At 34.4% G+C, this 25,042-nt stretch overlaps 1 protein-coding gene across 6 annotated transcripts in view; it reads left to right on the forward strand.

Annotated features, from left to right (window-relative positions):
- Positions 1–25,042, forward strand: part of LOC5573053 (box A-binding factor) — a 143,259-nt gene that overhangs the window by 91,700 nt on the left and 26,517 nt on the right. For all 6 annotated transcript variants that reach the window (XM_001654325.2, XM_001654324.2, XM_021852902.1 and 3 more), the window contains exons 3-4: positions 12,665–12,875; positions 13,550–13,694. In XM_001654325.2, coding sequence (XP_001654375.1) covers positions 12,665–12,875; positions 13,550–13,694 — 356 coding nt within the window. The remainder of the gene's footprint in view (positions 1–12,664; positions 12,876–13,549; positions 13,695–25,042) is intronic.

Consider the following 25,042-nt stretch of genomic DNA (forward strand, 5'->3'; position numbering starts at 1 on the left):
ATTATAGTTTATGATAATTAGTGTGTTTTGAACATCAGTATTATTAATTTCTGATGATTATCCTGGGTGAAGAAACTGTAAACTTTGAAGAGTTGGACTCTTTAAAATTTTCGTTGCACATGTTATTTCATTATTATTGTTTTTAACCTTCGGGCTGTCGAGCTTTTGTATTTTGTACAAAAGTTGTGATTTATGTGCTATCATTTTACAACAAAGGCATCTATCGACACCAAACCAAAATGTATTCCTCTACAATCTTACTAAGAACAATACTCGACAGTTTTTGTTTGCAGTATGGCCCTTTAAATTGCGTTAAAATCAACAAATGTACATAAAACTCGCATAATAATGAACGCACTATATACGGTTCGAGTAGACCACAGTTTAAAATCGATATAAGGTACCGTGGGGCAAGTGGGTAATGAAAACCGTATAGTTGAGATTCTTCAAATTCTAAAGACTTTAAATTGAAATAAATTAGGTCGTATATATTTTTTAGCTTGACTCCCTCCAAATATAAGCAGTATGCTGAAATTGATTTTTATGTAAAACTAAACCAAAAAAAATACAGAAAAAGTTTTTGAAAAATGTCTTCTTAGTTTTCACTTGCCCCAAAAGTGGGGCAAGTGAAAAGTTTGCCGTTTTGAACAATAAATTGAAAAAAATAACAGTTATATTTACGATTTCTATTACTTTTAACATTTTCTAAGGAGTCCCAATGAACAATAACATAAGTAACATGTAAACAAAGAAAATATTATTCTTGTCAATTCAATTATCTTCTGTTCAGTTATGTTTGTTCAAATGATTCGACATTATAACTACAACATTTTTAATGTGAGTTCTTGCATCATGGGACAGCAATTGTATTTTTGCTTTGCAGAATTTCCACCGCTCGTTATTTGGTTTTCAGAAAGTCGGATATGACGTCCGATAACTGTTAGGCAAAAATCATATCTTGGAACTAAATCCTTCAATAATGTATTTAGAATCTTTTTTGTGTGATATAACCCATTTTTATGTTTTGAACTAGCTTTACATAGACATTTCGCGGAATTTCCGTGCGTTCTCTTATATTGGGACTTTTCAATCAACATATTCCTTTCAATCGATTGTTCGAAGTAAACACATTAATAACGTAATGCTTGGCAACCTCTATTTGACAAGTTCCTCGAATTCTGATAGCTTTTAACGCTTTGAGTTAAGTGTTTCTTGAATTATCAGCAGCGTTCTGTTTGTCTACGATAATTACGAACCTTGTTTACTTATCGCAACCTAAAGAGCAAACACAAATTCAATCTCTAATGAGAAACTTTTCACTTGCCCCACATGCTTACAAAATTGGCGGTGTTTTAATTTAGTTATTTTTAGGGCTACGTCGAATTAATTCTAAAACTTTTTTTATTTCTGTTTGAAACTGTCAGAGAGGACAACTTAGAAGTGGTACAAAAAATTATTTTCCGCAACTTTTTTCCACTTAAAATTTCAAAATGAGATGGTACGGCACCAACTTGTTACGGAGTTATAGTTGACAAATCAACAATCTTTCGCTCTATTATGCAATAATGTTTGAAAATTTTCAGGAATCTCATACCTATTGTAATGTTATGAATAACCTTACGTTTACGTATAAATTTAAATCGTTAATTCACATATTCAGTAAAATACACAAATTATTTTCACTTATCCCATTTACCCACTTGCCCCGCGGTACCTTATCTCAAAATCCAGGTAATTTCCAAACTTGGGGTCTTTAGTAAAGTTGTTCAGGAGGTGAAGCGCTATCTGATGGCGATTCTACCCCATTACCACGAATTCCATTTCTCTGAATGTTCTATTTGTGTTTACTTCTTCCAAGAAAACAAAAGCAATATTGTGTCAGCTGTCACTGCAAACAGAGAAAATTTTGTCAACATTGCGCTAATACACAGGCAATTGGATATATGTATCTATGAGCCTCTGTACGTGCCATAAATTCTTTTGTTCTCATGACTTTTACTGTGCGCCGTGTGTTGGTGCTGTCTCGCTCTCTCTCACGGGCAACTTGAAAACAGAGCGCACAGTAAAAGTCAAACATTTTATAGCATGCATAGGCTCATTGTCAAGTTATTTCAAGCATAAATTTTCAATACAATGATTTGCGGATTTCACACAGCTGAAGAGGATCATCATTTGTATTATGGATGAGGCAATTTTACTCATCTATGTTCGTTTTCCATTCAGTTTTTGTTATACACGGCTCCGTCTGCTGTATCTGTTTGTCGAGTTGAAATTGGAAACATTTAAAATAAATAACCAATATTCGTTGTAGTTGAACATAGCAGATGATGAATTAAGCTACTTTGTCAAGTTGTTACGAGTGTCTACAAACAGACGTATATGTAACTTTAAAACAAATGCCGGTGTATCTGATGTGACGCCAGTGCGAAACGAATTGCTAAACTGACGTATTAAGCGAAGTGTTTGTAATTATCAAGGTTTGATATCGACGTATCATCATGGTGTATGTGACAAGCACAAAGCAAAGGGTTTGTTTAATAATTTTATCTATTTTTCTATCTAATTCAAAACAAATCGGCTTTGGTTAATAGTGGTTACAGACAGTGTTCTTGTGTCAACTTTGAGTAAGGGTTTGTTCATAAATTTTATAACGCAACAAATATTCATATTGGACACCTACTCACCCCCTCGTAACACTTTTTGTATGAATATTATTCAATTTTTGTATGACTTGTAACAACTTACAGACACCCACCCACCCCCTTCAGCGTTATGAAATTTGGTGAATGAGCCCTAATAGAATAGTAAGAAAATTTTCACGTTTTCTTATACACTCAATAAAATCGAAACAAAATATGTTTCAATTTGAACAAAAATATAACTCCTAATTTTACAAATCAAACAAAAATATAACTCATATTGTTATTTTCCATAACTGAATTAGATTTTTTCAAATGAATAAAAGCGCACATGCGTAAACATTTTTTTTTTTGAAATTTTCATTAACAAATTGTGTTATTATTGAGTTTTGAATTGACATAAATTTAAAACAGCCTTTGCTTCTTCTTCTTGACATTACGTCCTCTCTGGGACAGAGCCTGCTCCACAGCTTAGTGTTCAAAAGCACTACTACAGTTAATAACTGAGAGCTTTGCTTTGCCAAACTTGACATGTTCGAATTTGTATATCGTGTGGCAGGTACGATGATACTTTATACCCAGGGAAGTCCAGTAAATTTCCATTACGAAAAGATCCTGGACCGACCGGGAATCGAACCTAGACACCTTTAGCATGGCTTTGCTTTGTAGCCGCGTACTCTAACCACTCAGCTTAGAATGGCCCCTTTGCTATTATCTTGAAAAAGTTTTCCGAAAGTGTCAATTTTCACAATACCAAATAGATACTTCCCATATGTTCCCATTATTAGGCAATTAGCTTTTCGGTTTACTCCCCTTTTTGTCGAATCGCCCGCGAAGGGATCCCGCCTGTTTGTTTGCCATGCGCGGCATACTTTCGCTGGCAAACATTTCGTTTGTTTTTGGAGATCCACCACAAAATAGAGCAAACACTTAGCGCCCCAAACTGGCAGGCATGTACTAATATGTGACTGAACTTGCACGTGCCATTTGGTGCTGTTCTTTATCGGGTGCTCAAGCAAAAGGGCCCAGATTATTGCATAATGGCGAATCAAAACACAGAGAAAGGTGGTGTTCTCCGATGAGATGGTAAAAAGTGTGACAAAACAACTGAAGTTTGGGTTGGCATTCTTGGTCGCGGGGGGTTCCCAAGTGGGACAAGCTTTGTTCGTTTTCTAACCCAGGCGTCGAATTTGTCGTAACATAATACGCGACTTGTAACACACTTTATGCATATGCGGTATTTGTATGTGTGTTTTGCGAACCTTATGATGCCGAAGCACGAATAACAAGCTGAAAGTCACGTGCAGATGGAACTTTGAATGAAACAACTAGAGAGCTCACAATGCACTGTAGATACACAATACCTGAGGGTATTATGTATGACTAGAATCGAGCGACTCGTCACACAAAATCGTAGTTTCCAGCAGTTCGTGTTCGTTGGAGGTGGTTAACTTTTATCGGGACGAGTGTTTGGTTTGGATTGTCCCTCTGGTGTAGAATTGAGTTAAGGGGTGGTTCTGATTTGCTGGGCAGTGATAAATTGACTATCGTTGCTGATGGTGGCGTGCATTGGATCGGTTCTAGTGAAGTGATACGGTGTTGAAGATTGGAGTTGGTGTGACTTTCCGAGCGAAATTATCTGACCTGGCTATTGAGTGATGATTGAAGGATAACAGTGTTTCGACGGAATCTTGCATCGAGTTGGATGAATCTCAAAATGTGAGTTGAATCAGAGGGTATAATTGCTATTCATCTTTGCTGTTCAATTGAGGACTTTATCCAGAGTATACAGAGTACTGGAATTCATTCAGAGTAAGAACAGAGTATAGATAAAGCAATGCATCATTAGAAATGATGTAACCCGTGGAGTACAGTTTTCAACTACATATAAGTGTTCCAAACGAACGTGTTAAATCACCATGTTTTACTTCAAACAGTTTTTCTGGCAGTTTAAAAGTTCGTTTCAGAAAAAAAGGTGCGATCATCAGTACCGTAAATTCAAGTGAAAATGATCACCGTATTACACGATTTCATTTCATACTAATTGATTAAATGCAGGTAGTTTATCTTGAACATTGCCGTATGTATGTTGTGATGTTTTTCGTGTTAAAAAATGTTTATTTCTTTGAAAATGATGTAAAATTTTAGAATCATCTTCGGTGTGATGCAAACAGACATCCATTAACTTGTGATTCAAAACAAGGATTTGAACATGATGTCAACCTAGAAATTTGCGAGGATGCTCTAAATATACCTTCAAAACAGATTTCGTCATCAAAATTTGTATCAAATTGCTCATTTTGTAAAAAAATAGTTGTATTTCTGTTAGATATTAAGAAATTTAGAAATTTGCCTACAAAGTAAGTAAGTAAAGTTATTTTGAAAACAAACAAAACATATCAAAACGACATAAGTGATCAATTTCACCCCGTCTTCGATTTTTAATTTGGAGATGATTTTTGACACTAATATCAGCATTTCACCCTAAACTTGCATAAAAGTCCCATATTCTATCGGATTTCCTATATATATGAACTGTTATGTAAGTATGGGCAGTAGAGTGGTTCAAAAAATCGTTTTTGCTCCACACCACAAAACAAAATTTAAAGCGAGGACATGTAGTTTTATCGACATTAATTTGTTTGTTTGAGGCTTAGGAAATACGTTTTTTGTGTGTTTTTTTTGGTAAAATTAATTTTAAGTGTTATCGGAAATTCATTTTTACTAAAACATGTTTACTTGACTTTCACAATCAATTTCATGGCGAAAAAACTACATGTTAACGCATTGAATTTTTAGTTACAGGCAAACGGGTCCAAAAACTAAGGGTTTTCCTACTATTTTCGGTAAAAGGAATTTTGAGTGTTATCAAAAATTTCTATTTCCGCTCAAATATGTTCACTCAACTCCTACAAGTAAATTCATGCCGAAAAAACTACATGTCATAGCAATGAATTTTTTTTTACAGTCGAACAAACTCTGGAAATAAGTTGTTTATGTTGTTTTTTTTAGGTAAAAACAGTTTTGTGTGTAGTCAAAAAAAAATTGTTGACTGTAAAATATTCACTTGACCTCTGCAAATAAATTCATGCCGAAAAAACTACACGTCATAGCCTTTAATTTTGATTTACAGTAAAAAAAGCTCAGGAAATACGTTTTTTGTGTGTTTTTTTTTGGTAAAATAAATTTTAAGTGTTATCGGAAATTCATGATTTTACTCAAACATGTTCACTTGACTTTCACAATCAATAAAAAAACTACATGTCATAGCTGTGAATTTTGAGTTACAGGCAAACGGGTCCAAAAATAAGGTTTTCTGTAATGTTTTAAGTGAAAGAAATTTTGAGTGCAACCAAACATTTCGATTTCTGCTCAAACCTGTCACTACACTCCAACAAGCAAATAAATGTCGAAAAAACTACATGTCACCGCTTTAAATGTTGTTTTATCGTTGAGTTTGTGAAAAAAACGCGTTTTTCAAAAAAACTAGGAAGTGCCTTTTGGTTAATAATTTTGGGTAGAGGCATCTATTTCAAAAACGTCAAAACGAACATCAATCTTAAATAGTGTCCGGTTCCATTGCCGAAATTTTTTGAAAATCGCTTCGAAAATGATAAAGATATGCATGATCAAAGTTTCACTTCCGACTCTCTGAGGGGGTTGGTAGTACAGGTGTTAAAAAAGGGATACCATTTGTATCGGTTCAGCAAACACTAAATAGTCGATTATTGTCTGAATAAACCTTCTTTCTAGTTTTGTTTATTTTATTTCATATATTTAAATAATACAACAGCTTATTATTTAATTTAACACTAGAAATGTTGACTTTTTCCCTAGAGACGATAGATGACTGGATGGATTGATGTTACCTGATTATCATCATGCTAAGTCATTGAATAAAGCGTCATCAAAAGTTTCGACATATTGTGCGTTTAGTTATTTCTTTTTCATTTTTTTTCATATAAGGCATTATTATTGATTTTATTATGTTAAATTGATGCGTTATTTCTGGATAAACCTTAGGACTCTTACAATTAAGCGTATCGTTTACCAAGACGAATCCTGTAATTCATCATCATCATCATCATCATCAATAATTCAACCCATTCCTATTTTTAAATCTCACAGTTTTTCTCGTGGAAGTGCAACGGCTTACTTAAAGCGAGTAACACGTCATCATTCTTCCCCACCTAAAGGTGCAACTAATCCCTAGCAGCGTCCGTTGATTCCTTGTGCAAGTACCTATATTTGTTCTTGCAATAACGGAATAGCAACTGCGGGCAATAAATCATGCTCATGCTCAAATTCTGAAACCTTATTTCCGATGTACAAAATTTCATTGTTTTTCAAAACAAGCTCGTTAGAAGGCATATCTATTACTTTTGGCGATATTGGTTACCACCTGGTATATTCCGCGGATGCGGTGCTCTTTGGGCAGTGGGAATTTTCGAAGAACAAATCAATTCTATTAGGATAAACAAAAATTTACATACTTAGTTAACAATAATATCAACATATTTTAGCGTTTCTATGATTCTCATATTAGATTTTGATCTCAATTTATGATGTGATTGTTATGAACTCGATAAGAATAGCATCAAACCAAATTATCTTTACCTAAGAACATAATACAGCCATTCCATGAAAAACCGATCTAGTGGGTCTCTGAATTCCGTGCAAATTTGCTATTTTGTTCCTTATCCGAAATGAGGATACACGTATTTTTGGATTTTTTGATTAGGGTGACCATTTCCGAAATAGGGTGACCAGAAAAATCGCGATTTTGCAAAAATAATATTAAAAAAAAATATAACTTTTGAACCGTTCGACCGATTTTCAATCATTTTGGACGAAATGAAGGCTAAAGATTTTGGCTTTTTGGGAAAAATATAAAATTTCACAAAAATTGTGTTTTTTTACATGAAAAAACTCAATAGCTTCCGTTTTTTCGTGTTTTGAAGGCCTCGGGACCAAAGGGACTATTGCTGCTCTCATTCAAAACACGAAAAAACGGAAACTATTGAGTTTTTTCATGTAAAAAACACAAATTTTGTTAAATTTTTTATATTTTTCCTGAAAAGTCAAAATCTTTAGCCTTCATTTCGTCCAAAAAGATTGAAAATCGGTCGAACGGTTCGAAAGTTATAATTTTTTTAAAAATACAAATTTTGCAAAATCACGATTTTTCTGGTCACCCTATTTCGGAAATGGTCACCCTAATCAAAAATCCAAAAATACGTGTATCCTTACTTCGGATAAGGAACAAAATAGCAAATTCTCACGGAATTCGGAGACCCACTAAATCGGTTTTTCATGGCATGGCTGAATAACAAAATCATGTTGTTTAGTTTGTATGCTCGGGTTGGCAATGCAAGTGGTGAATATAACAAACTTTAAGTGTTTTCGGTGCTAATTTAAAAATGGCTCAAAGGCAACATAGGTATATATGGAAATTACCATGGAAAATTTCAGAAAAGAGTTTCAAACACGTTAGTACATTCATTAAAGTACAGACAGTTGTTATGTTAAATTAAAAACTATTTCTCCAAACCCTAATGAAAAAAGTTGCTGAAGAAAGCATTCCAATCTGACACACTAGCTTAAAACTTCTGCAAAAATTCCAAACAAGATGTGCTTTAGTTGTTTTGTTTGCTTAGCAACTTCCTTCCTTGGAAATCATTATCTAAGGTGTAATTATTCATTCTCACACTCTTAAAAATAATGAAAATTACTGTGGACGTTATTCATGTTATGACTGTTTCATCAACTACAGAACGACACAAAAACGTGTTCTTGTTCGTGTATTGAACAAAAATGTAATTGTTCACGTTAAAGGGCACAAAAACGATTACATTGTGACTGACATTTACCGAACTTGTCATTAACGTATTTAAAATTTGACGCAAATTTACGTATAGCGAGCTGAATCGCCTTTTTATGTGCATCCAAATAACGTAAAATCACATGATTTTTGGAAGCGCGTGCATAAACAACATGTATTTGATAGTTCAGGTATCATTCTGGATTGTAAATATATAGACTCAATGTCTTTGGGCCTCCTTTAAATCATCACCCTAATGACTTTAACCCGTATAGGCCTGAGTGAAAGCAAACATACTGAAACCCTCACCGCTCAGAGAATTCTTAACGGATTCAAATGATTTTTTGTCAGTTTACTGGCCCACATATCTAGTTTCTATAAGTGGCCAGAGGAACTCGGAAATATTCCTGTGGCTGGAGTTCTCTGTTGGGTTACTGAGTCAAGTCGGGTGAAAAAGGGCTATTTTTTGGGACATGCCAAGTAACCTTTATTTATTTGCGACGCCAATCATTTTAATTTGCATAAATCAATAAGATCTGATTTCCAACATTATAAATGAAGAGTTTTGCACCGTTTAAAATATACCGGATGTGGCCATTCGAACGTAATGCCCGGAAGAACCGGCTATAGACAGGGCCGGATTTCGGCTTCGGGGGGCCCGGGTCAAATATCGTAAAGGGGACCCCTATGTACAAAATACAGCACGTTTTGAGATACCACAAACTAACGTATTGAATTTGAGTTTTGAACGAGATGATCGGTCCAAACATATGAGGAGCTTAAATTAAACAAAAAACAAGTGACATTTTTGGTTGGGAGCTTTATACATTGAAAACTTGAAGTCCGTTTTTAAGCTTTCCATGGTAAAATATAACAATTCGTAGGATATTTGCTCCTTTTTTGGTTATAGAACCAATTATTGATATATAAAAATTGCTGAAAATCTTAACAGCCGTTTTTTCTCTGGTAGAAGCATTCTCTGGAATAACAAAGTATGTACAATACTGGGAAGAATAAAGTACACAAGGCCGATTGACCTGAAACTGAAATTTGAACTGCATGTTGGAAATAGCTTCAAATTGGATTTGTAAATGAATCATCACATTCTATGCAAAAGTGTCTAAGTTCTTAAAATCCGCCCATTTTGTAAAAAATGTTCAAAATTTGATGCTTAGATATTTTGAAAACAAACAATTTAGGGTAAGTATTATCTTCTGCGAAGTTTTGTATTTGATATAAATGAATAAATTTGCAGAATATTCACATGTCAAAAATATTCTCATTTGATTTTGGCATTTTTCTTAAATTAGTTTTTTTTAATAGCTTCCAAACTGTTGAATAGAAATTTATTAATTTGTAATAAATCAGATTTCGAGTTGCTCCTGAGATGTAGTTGGAAATGCAGGTCAATCGGTTCGATAGAAGCTGTTATATAGTTCCCTAAACTTAACCATTTTGTATGAGAACCGGCCTTCATGTACTTTATTCTTGTCAGTACTGTATATTCTATGAATTATATTCAAAGTTTAGATAAGTAGAAGTATTAAAACATCATCAACGACGGAACACAAAATAGAAAGTGTCAAAAAATAATGAACACCGCGTCACAAAAAAAAAATACGCTTATGCTTGCAGTTGCTGATAGAATTGCAGATATGTTTAAAATTTAAAGATCTGATACGAATCAGATTTTTTTAGACTTTATTTGTTTGAATTTTAACTCATCCGGCAAGTTAACAGGTGTAGCCGTATTTTTTTAAGATCCTGAAGAAATCGTTAAGCGCATTTTCACTTCAAATATTTGTTCAAAACTAACTAGAGAAGAATTTTGAAGATTTTGGCTTCATGTTCATAATTTTTTGTAATATATTAGAGGATAATAATTGACCAAACCATGCTGTGAGGTTCAGATATTAGGTAGAGAAGGAAAATCAACTCAAATTTTCGAAAGTTGACTTTAATGTTAGAACTATATGTCCAAATGCCTAAAGGGAAAATTTTGTAAGGTATTTCAAAATGTTTTTAGTTCTTAATTTTGATTCCTCGGGGGGCCCTTAAATCGGGGGGCCCGGGGCATTTGCCCAGTTGGCACCCCCCCAAATCCGGGACTGGCTATAGATTTGTTGAATACTAAACCGTTTCTATTCTCGAAAAGGAGAAATCAAACATATTTGTAAACTAAAATGCATTCTCATTAGCTTGGAACAGATGTTCAGATACAAATTGGCCACTTTATCATAAGTTTTAGGCGTCCCGGGACCCGAAAATGGTCATTTGTAGCATTTATCAAATGCAAAACTCATACTTATCCAATTCAATCGTTTCTCAAAAGGTTTACACTGATGCAATATTCTCAAAATTCCGTCATGTAGTGGCCACATTATAGCCGATTCCGGAAATTATCTGTGACTTGAAATTTGCCTACCTCCAGGGGCACAAACGCACAGTACCCTTCTCACCCGACCTGACCCAGTGATTCACCGGAATAACTCCGACCACAGGAATATTTACGCGTTCCTCTGTCCCCTTCTAGAAACTAGATATGTGTACCAGTATACTGACAAAAAATCTTTTGAATCCATTAAGAATTCGCTGAGTGGTAAGGGTTTTAAAATTTTTGCTTTGACTCAGGCCTATACGGGTTAAACTTGCTACAACTCATCATAGACATTGTAAAAAGAGATGTGGGAGATAGAAATTTCATTTTATTTTTCCCTAATAGATAGCTGTATAGTTTTATGACGATCTAAACTTCAAAGGTTTTGTTTAATTTGAAGTAAATTGAAATTAAATTGATGTAAATAGTTTCTCGTAACAATCGAAGAATGCCACCAGGTAATATTGCAAACTGCAATGAATTCTTCCATCATCATGTTTTGATCAACTGCCTTGCCCACACCCGCCCAGATGGTCAACTTCCTGGTTCGAATACACTTGATCTCTGCTTCAAAGCAGCTGCCGTTGTCAAATGGTTGTGAATCCTGATGGCAGACAGTTTTACAGTTTTGGTGACAGCATTTGCTCCGAACAGAGGATGTTTTTGTTTATGAATATTACCACCTACTCGCGCAACCACAAACAAAATCATCAACTGGCTGACTGACTGATGGTCAGCACCCGACGAATTGACTGCGAAGCATTTGATGCGCACTGCAACGGCGGCGTCCAGCTGTAGTTGGGGAATGCGCGACTTGAAGATCACGCGCGAAAAAGAAGTTGACGATTCAGAAGCTTAGGTATTTGGAATCAGGATTGTATTTACGAGGGCCGAGGGAGTATGAGCCTGGGCCACACATTTTAGAGGCCCCCACAAATCATGAGTAAAATGTACAAAAATGGCCCCTATGACAATATAGCAGCACAGTTAAGAACAAATATTCAAAATCGAAAATTGAGCCACCAACATAGTTTTTCCATTATATGAAAGATTTTTTTATTGAAATCTATCTATGAATCACTACTTCGATAAATTGTTCATAACCTTTACTGCCGTGAATCGCAAGTCAGTCCCATCTGCATTGTCGTCAAAATTGAGTTCAGCTGCACTAATGAAATAATATGATCTGTTCAGAAAAAATAGAAAAAAAAACAGCTAGTCAAATTGTCCCATTATGAAAAGCAACCGCATACCAGTCCCACTACAGATTTCAGCATAGTGTAACACAAAAATGAAACTGTTTTGATCATCTCTATATTTTTCTCGGAAAGCTATCGTAGTGAAAAGCAAGTTGTGAAAGTTTCATTAAGTTCTGAACATGTTCCATTCCTCTGGAATTTTTTTTTGAATATTCCCATGGAAAACTAGTTTCAAATTTTCTCAATGCCTACTTTTTAAAGATGGGACTGACTTGCGATTCACGGCAGTTTATGTCAAAAAATATTTTGCAAAGATTTATAGTAAAACTGCCCTAGTGCGGATAAGGGAGCTGTGAATCCGGCCCTGTATGGTACAGATGGGTGGGTGGAAAGAAAAGTGGAATTGGATTGGGAAGAATGGTGAAAGAACAGTATCGACGCTGGCGACGACGGTGGTGGTGCCCAAACAGAAACAATCCATTCATTTGATACCCATTCAGCAATAATTTTGTTTTGTTGTTTGGAGGAGAAGATGAATGCTAAACATCTATTTGTCTCCTGACGCTTCGAGAGATGTAACTAAAATCGCTAATGGTGGTCTCCGATCTGCTTCCGGTTTTCGTTTCAGTCCATCGTACAGTCGGTGCGGTTTCGCGACGGCGGCATCAATGCAATACTTCGGAGGCAGTCCCACGCACGAGCCGGTTCACATGTGGTCTCCAGGGGTAGGACTCAGTGAGAACGAGTACATCAAGGGCAGTCTACCGGGGTTCCAGAGGATAGCTCCCAGTACGAATGCTGCCCGAGCCAATCACTATGGTTCCGGCTATTCACAACAGGTAGGTTTTGTTACGTTACATTGTCACGGTGTGTCTAAAATCGTTATTAATCATAAAAATGACCATGAATTCTGCATCCACCAATCGAAAGATATGGCATTGTAGCATCCTCTACGTGAATGAGAAAATATGTCATCGAGGGAAATGGAAGTTTCAGTGATTTAAAGATGTTAGGCCTCTTCAAGGAATATTGTAATTTTACTTTCCTTCGATAAAATATTGTTAAGTATAAGTTGCTCGAATGCTATCACTTTTGAATGAGAATGCTTTGATTTAGTATTATCGTTTAAATAAAGCTCATGGAAATTATGTTGAAATCAAAATCCATTGTAAATTGTGATATCCTCAACGAAATGCAATGAAATTCATATTGAAAATGCTTAGATATCATTTCTTTTGAATGCTGAATGTGAACCTGATAGATATTTGATTTGTTTATGTGTTGCGATTGATGCAACGCACTTTAAAAAAATGTAATGCCTTAAATTATTCAAACAACTGTTAGCTCCATTTTCCTCAATAAAGAAATTTCAAATTCACGAAGAGTATGTTAGGATACCAGATCGTTCGGATGGCGGTCATTTTTATTTTCGTTTATAACGATTGAGGTTTGAATTGTAATGCAAAACATTGCTGCAATAGCTAGTAAATTCATTTTCTTCTTTTCCATATAGTCAGAACCAGCATGGCCATCACACTACGAGGCGAGTGCGATCGCTTACAGCACTGCATCCAGCAATAATAGCTCATCGGGTCGACGGCCTTCCACAAGTGTACCTTCGACGACACCATTCTCGGCAGCCGCCTCACTGACTGCAAGTAAGTCACTTTAGCGTTTCTTTTTCGAAAACACCAAAAGAAGTCAACCGTACCAAAGCACCAACGAAATCTCGCCCGGGTTCATATCGCAGTTTTTCCATTCTTTTCGCGTAGAAATTTGTGAAACAAATGTTGTTAAATGCAAATGATATTCGGGACGAATATAGAAACAGGTTCCAGTCAAGCTTACCTTCTGAGCTGGAGGAAAAGGCCAATGATAGACGTGACCCAGAACTGCACGTTGCATTACAAGACAGAAGGGCGACCACGGCGAATTTGATAAGAAGCCGGGTAAGGTGGCGTCTCAATTAACAGTGTGGGGGCATTCTGATTCGCCTGGAAACTGGTTGTGAAATTTGCTGTTATCGGGCGATTGTTTTGCATGGGATGCCATTGTCGGTTCTGCAAATGGCGATTGTGGCACCTTGCAACATAGTAATGGGGCTTGGCGTTTCACATATATTCGTGGGGTTTAATTGGCTAAATTTCAATTTTTTTAATATTGTTCAAAGGCATTAAAAGAACGGGGAATTTCGAAAATAATGTGAATTAATAATAATTTCATCCCTGATACATTGATGATGGTCTACCAAAGCTGAATATTTTTATACTAATAGTCAATGCTAGGATGGGACCATCAAGCTAAGTTGCAGGCTTTAACACATTTGGGATTGAATGCCAATATGAAAAAAGATAAACGTATCTAATAAACTTATCGAGTAGTCAAAAGTTCGTTTAAGACAATCAGTTTTAAACTTAAACACAACAAAGCTTCCATAAACTGCCTACGATTATAAAAAAGTCAGATAAATTTTAAAATTATCAATTATTTTGATGCCTTCAATTATTAGACCAGTAAAATATAGAACGACGACCTGTGTTTTAAAGACGGAATATTTATAAAATTTGAATAAAGTATTTTAAACGTTATCACTTATTGTTACTGGAAAAAATATACTGTATGATATTATGTTTTTCCTATGGTTTATGAAACAAAACTTACTAACCTTAGTGATCACTAAAACATTTCGTAGGAACTTTTGTGCCAATTGAATCATCTCTTTCCAAATGGGACCTCACTCCAGTTTTGGAAAACTGATAGAATTTCAGGTCCACATATTTTTTTTTAATTGCTGAGTTTCTAAGGAGAAGTTTAATGAATCCCAAAACAATGTTTATGGGGAGGATGTAATTTATAATTCTATAACAAAAGAAAAAAACATTTTTTCTCCAAATGATTATAACTTAATTTGAAATGATACATTTTTTCGTGTTTTCTAGACATTTTTTTATCAAAACCACTAAAAATTTCAATGTTTAAATAACAAGATGAATTTATTGTATTGATCGTAACCCAACCAGCGAATTTCAACATGATTCTGAATAATTGTGTCTCGATGTTAGGACGATTTTATCTAACAAGGTTGTTATTTTGTTATTTGTTTGTAAGGTAAGGTTGTTAAAAGTGAAAAAAAAAAAATATAAGATTATAACGATTTTTTTTCTTTATTAAACTTAAAGTTCACAAAACATGTTTCCATTAAGTTAAACAAAATATATTTAAGTTTGAAAGTATATGGAGTACCACATTTACAATTTGTCCAGATTATACTATGGTTTTGCAATTTCTCATTATAATAGGCTGTTTTCAATTACGCCAATCGGTAATGAAACAGCCTACTTTCCTGACCTGAAGTATGCAGTGTCGCGTGATGCCTCTCACATGACGAATTTTCACTACACAATTGTTTTTAGTTGCGTAATGAATTATTACACAACAATCTTCAGAAATTGCTAAAAAATACAAAAATGTTGTACACAGCTCGTTGCAGAGCTCAGTTTTTATAGCACACGTTGTAATCAGGGGTTGAATTCTGAGAAAATTGATAATATCTTTCACTTATCGCTTTCTATAATAATTATGATCATTTTGAGCCTTTTCTTTGAAAAATCATAACTCAGGAAAGAAACAACTTAGAAACAAAGTTTTTTTTTATGAAAATGAAACCAAATTTTCTCAGGAATAAAAAAAAAAAAATATCCACCGTTGAGAAAATTCGTAAAGAAAAGCCGGAAAAACTATGTTCCAATTAGTGGAAAACTTTTAAAAATATATTTTTGAGAAGGTAATTTCATAAGCTTTATTCGCTGAAATTTTTGAAATGGTATTTTTTTCGTTTTTGAGTTATGACCAATTTTGTAAAAAATGTGCAATTGTGCCATTTTGAGCCTTTTCTTTGAAAAATCATAGCTCACGAAAGAAGCATCGTAGAAACAAAGTTTTTTTTTATGAAAATGAAAGCAAATTTGCTAAGGAATAGAAAAAAATGATAACTGGTAAAAGTTTTCCACGAAATTTTCCACCGTTGAGAACATTCGTAAAGAAAAGCCGGGAAACCTATGTTCCAACTCGTGTAAGATTTTCAAAGAAATATTTTTGAGAACAGAATTTTATAAATTTCAATTACTGAAATTTTTGAAATGGTATTTTTTTCGTTTTTGTGTTATGGCCAATTTTGTAAAATATGTGAAAATGTGCCATTTTGAGCCTTTTCTTTGAAAAATCTTAACTCAAGAAAGAAGCATCGCAGAAACAAAGTTTTTTTTATGAAAATGAAAGCAAATTTTCTCAGGAATAAAAAAAAATAACTGAGAACAGTTTTCCACACAAATTTGAAAATTTGTAAAGAAAAGCCGGAAAAACTATGCTCCAATTAGAGCAAAACTTTCAAAAATATATTTTTGAGAAGGTATTTCCATAAGCTTCAATCGCTGAAAATTTTGAAATGTATTTTTTTTTTCGTTTTTAAGTTATGGCCAATTTTGTGGAAAATGACCATATCAAGGGTCAATTTGCTTTCATTTTCATAAAAAAAAAACTTTGTTTCTACGATGCTTCGTTCTTGAGTTATGATTTTTCAAAGTAAGTAGAGTCAGAGGACAAAAAAAAAAAAAAAATAAGCGACCTTGAATTTTTCACAATATATTTTTATTCATATATTGATGAGCCCTGCCTGTGGACAAAAGTTTCATGAAAATCTGAGACCCTTCGGCCCACTTTGTACGGAAATGAAAAAAAAAATCCCCAACAGTTTTAGTCAGTCCAAGTATGCGTTCCAATCAGCAAAATCCGCAGCAAAAAATAATAATTTAGCTTTTGATTAATAAGTTTTGTAAAATACATTTTTATCAGTCTTTGTAGTAATAACCGTTTTTGTTTTAATTGTGTTTTCATTCCCTCGTTCTCATCGGAGTGCTTTTATAAAAAAAAAAAAAACCAATCGTCGTTTGTATCAACTTTCGATATAATTAAGACACAATTTTGTTGTAATGTGGGAATATTTTACATGTGTAGTATTATGATACACAATACATATAGGGTAAACAGGTATAATACGCCCCTCCTAAGGAAAAACTGCTCTATCGCAGTGGCAAATGCGTTACATCTATAGTTTTTGGTATCAACGTTTTATTAACTTAGTGGGTCATGCTCTGCATGCCACTTTCTCTTGTCAAGCAGCTTCTTGAAAGAGTACAAGCCGTTTTCTTTAAATGGTCCAAATCTTGACGTTTCAAAACAAACCGGGCAATATGCCCCTCCCGTAGAAAATGTTCCGTAGCGTTGTAGAAATGTTTCCAAGGAGAGTTCCACCACTTGCTGAGCTTAAAAGGGTCCATTAGCAGTCGTCTTCCGGTAAAAGTTTTTGTAATACGTACAAAAGTAAAAGATGGGCTTCATTTACAACGAGGCTTGCCTATCGGACCCAAAATTTTACACTTAAATGCTGATTTTCGATATTTTTGGTATTTCTATTGGTTGTTTATACTTCCCAAAGATCTTATATGTGCATCATCATTTTTTCGCGGATATTTAAGATGTGTAATAATATTCACGTGTTAAAGAAGCCTCAATGCCTTGAAAATGAAGTGGGGCGTATTGCCCGGTTGGGGCGCATTATACCAATTTACCCAAATACATGGATTCTATTTTTTTTGTTATCAGTTTTGGAACTCGATATTCGATTCAATCTTAAGGTCCTGTAAAAAAGCATCTTGTTCTTTTTGGAGAAATATAAATCTTTTTTCCAACAAAGCTATTTCAGTCAAGATCGGATCGATTGAATATGACTTTTTGCTACACTACTGTGTAGCGACAAAAGTCAGTTGTGAGAAGTCTTAATTTACTCATGAAACTGTCATTTGTATTTCAACCTCTTTTTCTTCTTTTACTTCTCCATCCTAGCAGTTCATATACTGATAAGAGCAAACTAAATCAAACCTTTCCTTCGCAAGTAATAAAAAAAAAACAGCACACCCCACAATGCTGGTCGATCTGAATCCATCGTGTATCGTGAAAGCAGGCATACCATAAAGCACTTATGTTTCCATTGTCCGTGGAAACGAACCGTCACCGAGCTAGGTCGTCTACATGGGACCTAAGCGGGACAAGCTAATTGTACATATTTGTTTTACGTTCCCGTTTTTTTTTCTTTCTGGCAAAGCTCAAATGCTACAGAAAGCTACTGCCCGCAAGAAAAACAAACCCAAAGACAAGGGGAACGGGAAGTCCTTCCGATCCCTGGGGAGTGCGCATTAGTTGCGAGCACAGTTCGAGGTATGTTGGTATTTCCGGTGCTGGGTGAAATATGCGGTTCTGGTGTTGTCGTTGCAACTAGAATGCGTAGCGAATGATGGGTTTTGAATAATTATGACGCTTATGGTTTAATGACTGATGTCACGATGACCCGTATAGGTACAGTGAAGCGAAATGCATACTTAGGGGCGGTCCATTAATTACGTAAGACAAATTTCGGGGTTTTTCAAACCCCCCTCCCCCCATGGTGAGATTTTTTGTATGAAAGTTAAAAATAAATTGTATGGCGCGTAAGAATTCTCAGACCCCCCCTCCCCCCATAAACCCTTACGTAATTAATGGACAGCCCCTTATGGCTGGTGACGATTAATTTGAAACACATTTAAAAGTACATGTTTAACTAAGTAAACTATTCTTTTTCTTCTTGTCATTAACGTCCTCACTGTGACAAAGCCTGCTTCTCAGCTTAGTGATCAATGATCACTTCCACAGTTATTACCTGAAAGTTTGATTTTTTTGCCAACGTTGTCATTTTTGCAATTGTATATCGCGTGGCGGACGATGATACACTATGCCCAAGGAAGTCAAGGAAATTTCCATTACGAAAATATCCTGCAGAGACCGAGAATCGAACCCAGACACTTTGTGAACATACAAACTATCCAAGTAGACCAATGAATCAAATTATCATTGGAACAGTCGCAAAACACAAAACAAAGCAAGTGCGCTCACAATCGTTCGTCCCAACTTTTGCGTATTGGGATACAATCTCTAGAAAAATTTTCATGACAAACACAGCGGGCAACAATGTTTCAACCTAATCAGTTATATCAAACACAAAAAACAAATTTGTGTGATGTTTGTAACTCGGTGTACAGCAATGTTAACAAGGTCAAATTTTCTTGAAAAAAATAAACACCTATGTATGAAAATACAGTAAAAAATTCATGCTCAACTGAAACCGTTAAAAATGTCAAAGCAGATCTTGATTGCCGAAGAATGCATAAATTATATTAATATTTTGGGAATTCCCGGGATCTTCGTAAACATATACTTTTCTCCGGGAAATCCCGGGCAAGACCCGCAGTTAAAATATACATTTTAATATAAGTATCAATACTTTTGAATTTATTTACGATCTTGAAACGGTTTCTAGTTTTGTCGTGATTTTTCTAAAAATATGTTATTTGTTTTGTTTGCCAGATGAATTCATCAATTCACATTTGTATTGCAGCTATTCCACAAGTGTTTGAATGAACAGTATTAAGAAAGTGTCATACATACTATACTACATTAGAGGAAGACGATTTTTTTGTATATAGAAATCTCAATTCACGTAGAAAGTTGCATGATAGTTTACAGTGAGGTTCCATAGATAAAGTAATTAATACGTTGAAAATTGATGGGATTCGAGCAGTCAAAATTACTTAAGATCTTGCGTTGAGTATCATACAGGCGTATCTGCAGTGATCGATTTCTCTTCACCGATTTCTCTTTGAATTTTTTCAAGAAATTCAAACGATTTTCGAAACATTTTACGATTATTGCGATGAAGGGTGATGAATACTTTCTACTGAGGCAAAAATAACAGTTGATAACAGTCGTCCGGACAAATTGTAAGCCAAAGAGAAAATCGATGAAGAGAAATCTATCACTGCAGTTACGCCCTTATGATACTGAACGCGAGAGATGTTTTTTTTTCAATAATTCTTAAAAATTTCGAGTTTTTAAATAACGGGGTAACACAAACATTTTTTAACGGATTCCGTACAGCAAACCCAGCAATATTTCAATTTTCACTGTGTATGAGCAAAAATAATGCATTTGTTTGTGATTTAATCATATGATTTGATTTAAATTCCGTCAATGATGGAGCAATGGAACAGAATCCCGGGATTTTCTGTAAATAATTCTCAGTATTGTATAAGGTTCTGTTGTGGTTGTAATTGTATTTGCTCAATTTGAACGTTTCTAAACATTTTTTCTTATTTCAATGTGTCTATCGAATAATGCAAAGAGAAATTGAAATTCAATGAATAAAAACACTTGTTCATATTAATAGCCTCAAGCTAGGTTTATGAGTAAAAATTTGTTTTAATGATTATTAGAATTCTGAACGAGATTGCCCAATATATAGCTCAAGGTATTTTCAAAAGGTTTCTAATGATTCTAATCAAGTAAATTTTAAGAATGAAAAGAATCATTAAAATTGAAGCAGATGGTCGAACGGTTATCGGGCCAGCCCTGGTCCAACACCTTCACGAAGATTACTTCATTCACTAAAATAAGATATGCTTTGTCAGTTCTGGTATAACATTTGCAGCGAAAAGTGTAACAGAAGGCAAATCTAATCTATGCGCACGAGTCTGAAAAATTCTCGTCATAACATCAACGTTGGTCTCGTATTTTCTATTTTAAGCCCTAGCTCTCTCTCTCTCTCGTGTGGATTTTCAAACCAAAAACAATATAAATTGTGTGGACCGTTCAGATTTCTCCTCTCTTCAAGGACCGAGTGATATTTGATATAACTTACAAGGACTAGAACACCTCTAAACATTTTGTTAGACAGAGATTCTCTAATAAATATCAGTACGAATTTTCTCATGTGCTTCTTTAATTCGCTAAGAATATTTTTTATATATTGCTGTTAAAATCTCACCTATTTTTCTTTCAGAGCTTCTTATCAAGGTTTTAATTTTTACAGGAGTATTTCTTGGATAACTTTCCAGACATATTTTTTTTTCGGAACAATACAGAATCATGTCGAGGCATACCATAAAATAATTGCTACAGTTGTTTTTGGCAGGATTTTTTTCTGGGAATTGTCAAAGATTCTACCAGAAGTTTTTAAAAGAGATTAAATTAAATATAGAATGTGCTAGTGAGGAATTCATAACATTAACATAAAATAACATAGTATAACAGAAAATAAACAAGGAAATGGTTCAGAAGCTCCATTTTGAGTATTTCTTGAAGTGGTTTGTCTTTATTTATTGAATTTATGCCAACATTTTCCAACATTTGACGTAGGGATTTCAACAAGAATATATATTATATTATATATATATATATATATATAGGAATATATATTTTTTGATACCGCAAATAAATCAATCAGGATTGCTCTGAGGATAAATCAAGAATAGATAAAAAATAAATTCTTCAAAATATTTCTTTCCGATTTCCAGATGAATATTCGTCGGGAAAAAGACTCGAGGATTTGTTTTTGGCGGAATCTAAAAAAATATCATACGTACTTAATGTCTAAGGAAACACCCTACGGATATCTCAAGATGATGAGTTTTGATACATATTCTTGAAAAATGTTTAAATTGATTCATAAAAACATTAGCGGTTTCTAGAGATGAATCCCGATTATAATTCTTGGAAAGATTTGAAAGAAAATATCTATTAGAATCCTAGAATGTTGTTTCTGGAACAATTTTCAACCTTTTTTGTATCTGTGTTCATAGCCATGCCTTGGCTAATCTTTTTATTGAAAATCAGTTTTCAAGACTTTTCATACATTTCGTATCAAGTTTCTTTTTACTTAAAACATTAATATATATATATATATATATATATATATTATATATATATATTATATATATAATATACAGGGTGTTTGGTTCCATGTTTTTAATAATTGGAGGGTAGATAGGTCTCCATGAGATATGAAAAAGTGCCCATGGAACATAGGGTCGCAAATCACTGCTAAGTGAGTTATTCACGATTTTAAGATTTTCAACTTGTTCATCTTTGGAACCACATATCTAATTAACTATGCGCCATGCATTTAATCTCAGCGCATGAATCGAAAGCTTATGATCTAATCTATCTTAGTTTCTTGGACGTAATTTTTGTAGAAAATGATTAAAAGGCTCAAATTACGAAAAGTTTGCAAAAAGTGACGGAAAAATCAGCATTTTTCGACGTATTTTTATGAATTTTATTAAAATTATCGTAATTAATGTTAAATAAATTCTTCTACAAAATATGCATTAACTTGTTAGCTACCAAAGTGTCTTTGAGAGCAAAAGTGTATCTCTTGTAGATTCGTCACAATATCATGTTGAAAGTTGTGCTTCAAAGAGCAAAAAAATCAAAATAAATATCGGCTGATAACTCTATTCGTTCGTCCGTTCGTGTGTTGATGCCTCCGCGTGTGGATGAAGTGCTCGGAAACGACAGATGTCGGTCGTGCCGAAGCGAAGGGGAAATGAAATCGCTTCGCAACATGCGCCATTTATTTCTTCTCTTCGCGGCGTTTGGTTTGCAAACAGACGCATAAATAGATTTAGTGCGGTCGCCGCACGACCACCGCAGTAGCGAAAGTGTGTTCATAAAGACTGATCCCTTTAAATTCCTCGCACTAGTAGCTGAGCTACGGTGCAGAGCAGATGGGGGGTGCGCTTGCGCGTGTAGCGAGGACTCAATTTATGCATTTCTCGCCTATGACGTGGAACTTTTGATGCATTTTGAAGGGTTTTAGGTCGTCTATTAATTACATAGAGGTGGACAAGTGAGAGTAGAATTTATGACGTGCCATTCACGCCGTTGTAAAAGTACAACACTACCAAGTAAACCTCGCCCGTGATACACAGCACGAGCGAGGTGAATTCTTAGGTTCAATAAAGTAATTTAGGTATCGCACTAATGCTCAGCGTGAACTGTTGGAGCAGCAGGATGAAATATCTCACAAAATTAGTGACCGTCTATCCTACTACAGCTTGGTTTTCTGTATAAGGTTGCTTACAAATTATGTTCAATAGATCAATAATCTCTCAGTTAACTATTTTTATAAAATCAAATAATAGACCTACATGTAATATTTCATAGAATTTTCAGTTTCGTATCCAGAAAATTGCTCAGGGGAGACGAACGACGCAAAAAAGTGGATATTTTTACAAAAATTGGGATGGCTTAAGACGGTTCAACCACATCATTTTGTTTTTCTTTTATCCAGCAAAATAATAGAATAACTGCATAAAATTAAGAATTTCTTTTGAAATTGAGACTTTGGCAGTTTAATAGGTTCTATGTGCAGTCACAACAATTAAAAGTCACAATTTGTAGATCAGCACTTTTCTTAAAAAAAAAAGCCTGAAGCCTTGCAATGTTTGTAATATGAAATCAAATATTTTGAAAAAAAAAATCAAATAATTCATCAAATTCCAACATTTTTACTTCATTATTGAAACAATTTATGATAGATTGAACGAAAACGACACAATTTTATCAAGCAGGTTGATGAGGTTCTTGTACAAGAATAATAAAATATAAATAAACCTTTTGTTATGCTCTTAATCAAATAGTAATCAGATCAGTACCCAAATATTTGTAGTTCAAAATTTCATTTTTTTTCTCTCTCTCTCTCTCTCTCTCTCTCTGTTGAGTTACTGAGTTCTATTTTTTTTTAATTTGAATTAAAAACCAAGAGAAGTGTTAATTTTGAACGATAACATTTGAAATATTTGCAGTTTGCTCTAATAGATGGAAAATTAGAAATCAAATTGAATATAATTTAACAATTAAATGTATTGAAATGAACTTAAAACAGTCACAGTCAGAATTAGAAATTGAAGCTCTTTCCAAACTTTAGGCAAGTTTTAATCATCAAGTTAACTGTAACTCTAGCGATGGCAAAATCATTTGAAATTTGACTCATAAACATATTCAAGGCATAAATGTGTATGATTTTACACGAATTAAATTAAAAAAATACCTGCTGGAAACCCACCAAAACCCGGAAATATGAGAATATGTCATTTTTCAAACAAAACTAGTTTCATGTTATTTAAAGCTCCCACAGCAATTTACGGATGCTAATGGTTGTCACTATGGCAAGCCTGTAAAATTTCGTGAAGGGAAATATCCTTCATCATTTTAGTAACAGAACCTCCGAAATGTCAAGAAGGCGAAAGTGTAAACACGACACGTAGCAAAACATTTTTTGGGATGAACAATATTTCATTAATAGTATCAAGAACTTTGGTGATCACTAAAGCCTCTCACTAATTTGAATTTCAAATCCAAATGTTTAATTTTAAAATTAAAATTCAATTCAAATTTTCAAAACTAAATAAGCCAAACATGCTTTTAAGAGCGTTTTTCGTATTTCAAGTGGTTTCACACCAAAAACTTACTCCAAAATCCACTAAGGTGGAGAGGGAGTGAGGGTTGACCCTCAAACACACCCCCTCCCACTGATCACTTGTTTCTGTTTTGTAGACAATATGATCTTAATTTTATTTCTGGCGTTATGTCCCAACTGAGACAGAGCCCTGCTCCTCAGCTTAGTGTACTTATGAGCACTTACATAGTTGTTAACTGAAAGGTTTTCTCAGCCAAAGTTGCTGTTTTGTATGTGTATATGGGCAGAGGCATATACGTTTTAAATAATTTATATGGGACAAAGTCCACGAGACCCCTCCCAGCTCTGAAATTCTTTGGAAATGAGCATGTAGCTTAAGGACAGCCAAAAAAGCACTGCAATATTAAATAAATGAAAAAAAAAACCCCAGGGGAATTAAATGGTATAGTACTAGATTCGGGTTTTCTTTTATTTATAGGCATTCCACTAAACAGCTCGAAGATTTAATACACAATATTCTTAATTTTTCTCATGATCTCAATTAAATGCTTTTCACACAAAACAAAAGCATGATTACTGCATTCACATGAAAATATTAATTTAGAAAATATTCAAGATCTATCCTGCAATTTCCAAGTTGTTCCAATAATTTCTCCACAA

The sequence above is a fragment of the Aedes aegypti genome, chromosome 3 (assembly GCF_002204515.2).
Source record: "Aedes aegypti strain LVP_AGWG chromosome 3, AaegL5.0 Primary Assembly, whole genome shotgun sequence".
In the NCBI taxonomy this organism is placed as follows: domain Eukaryota; kingdom Metazoa; phylum Arthropoda; class Insecta; order Diptera; family Culicidae; genus Aedes; species Aedes aegypti.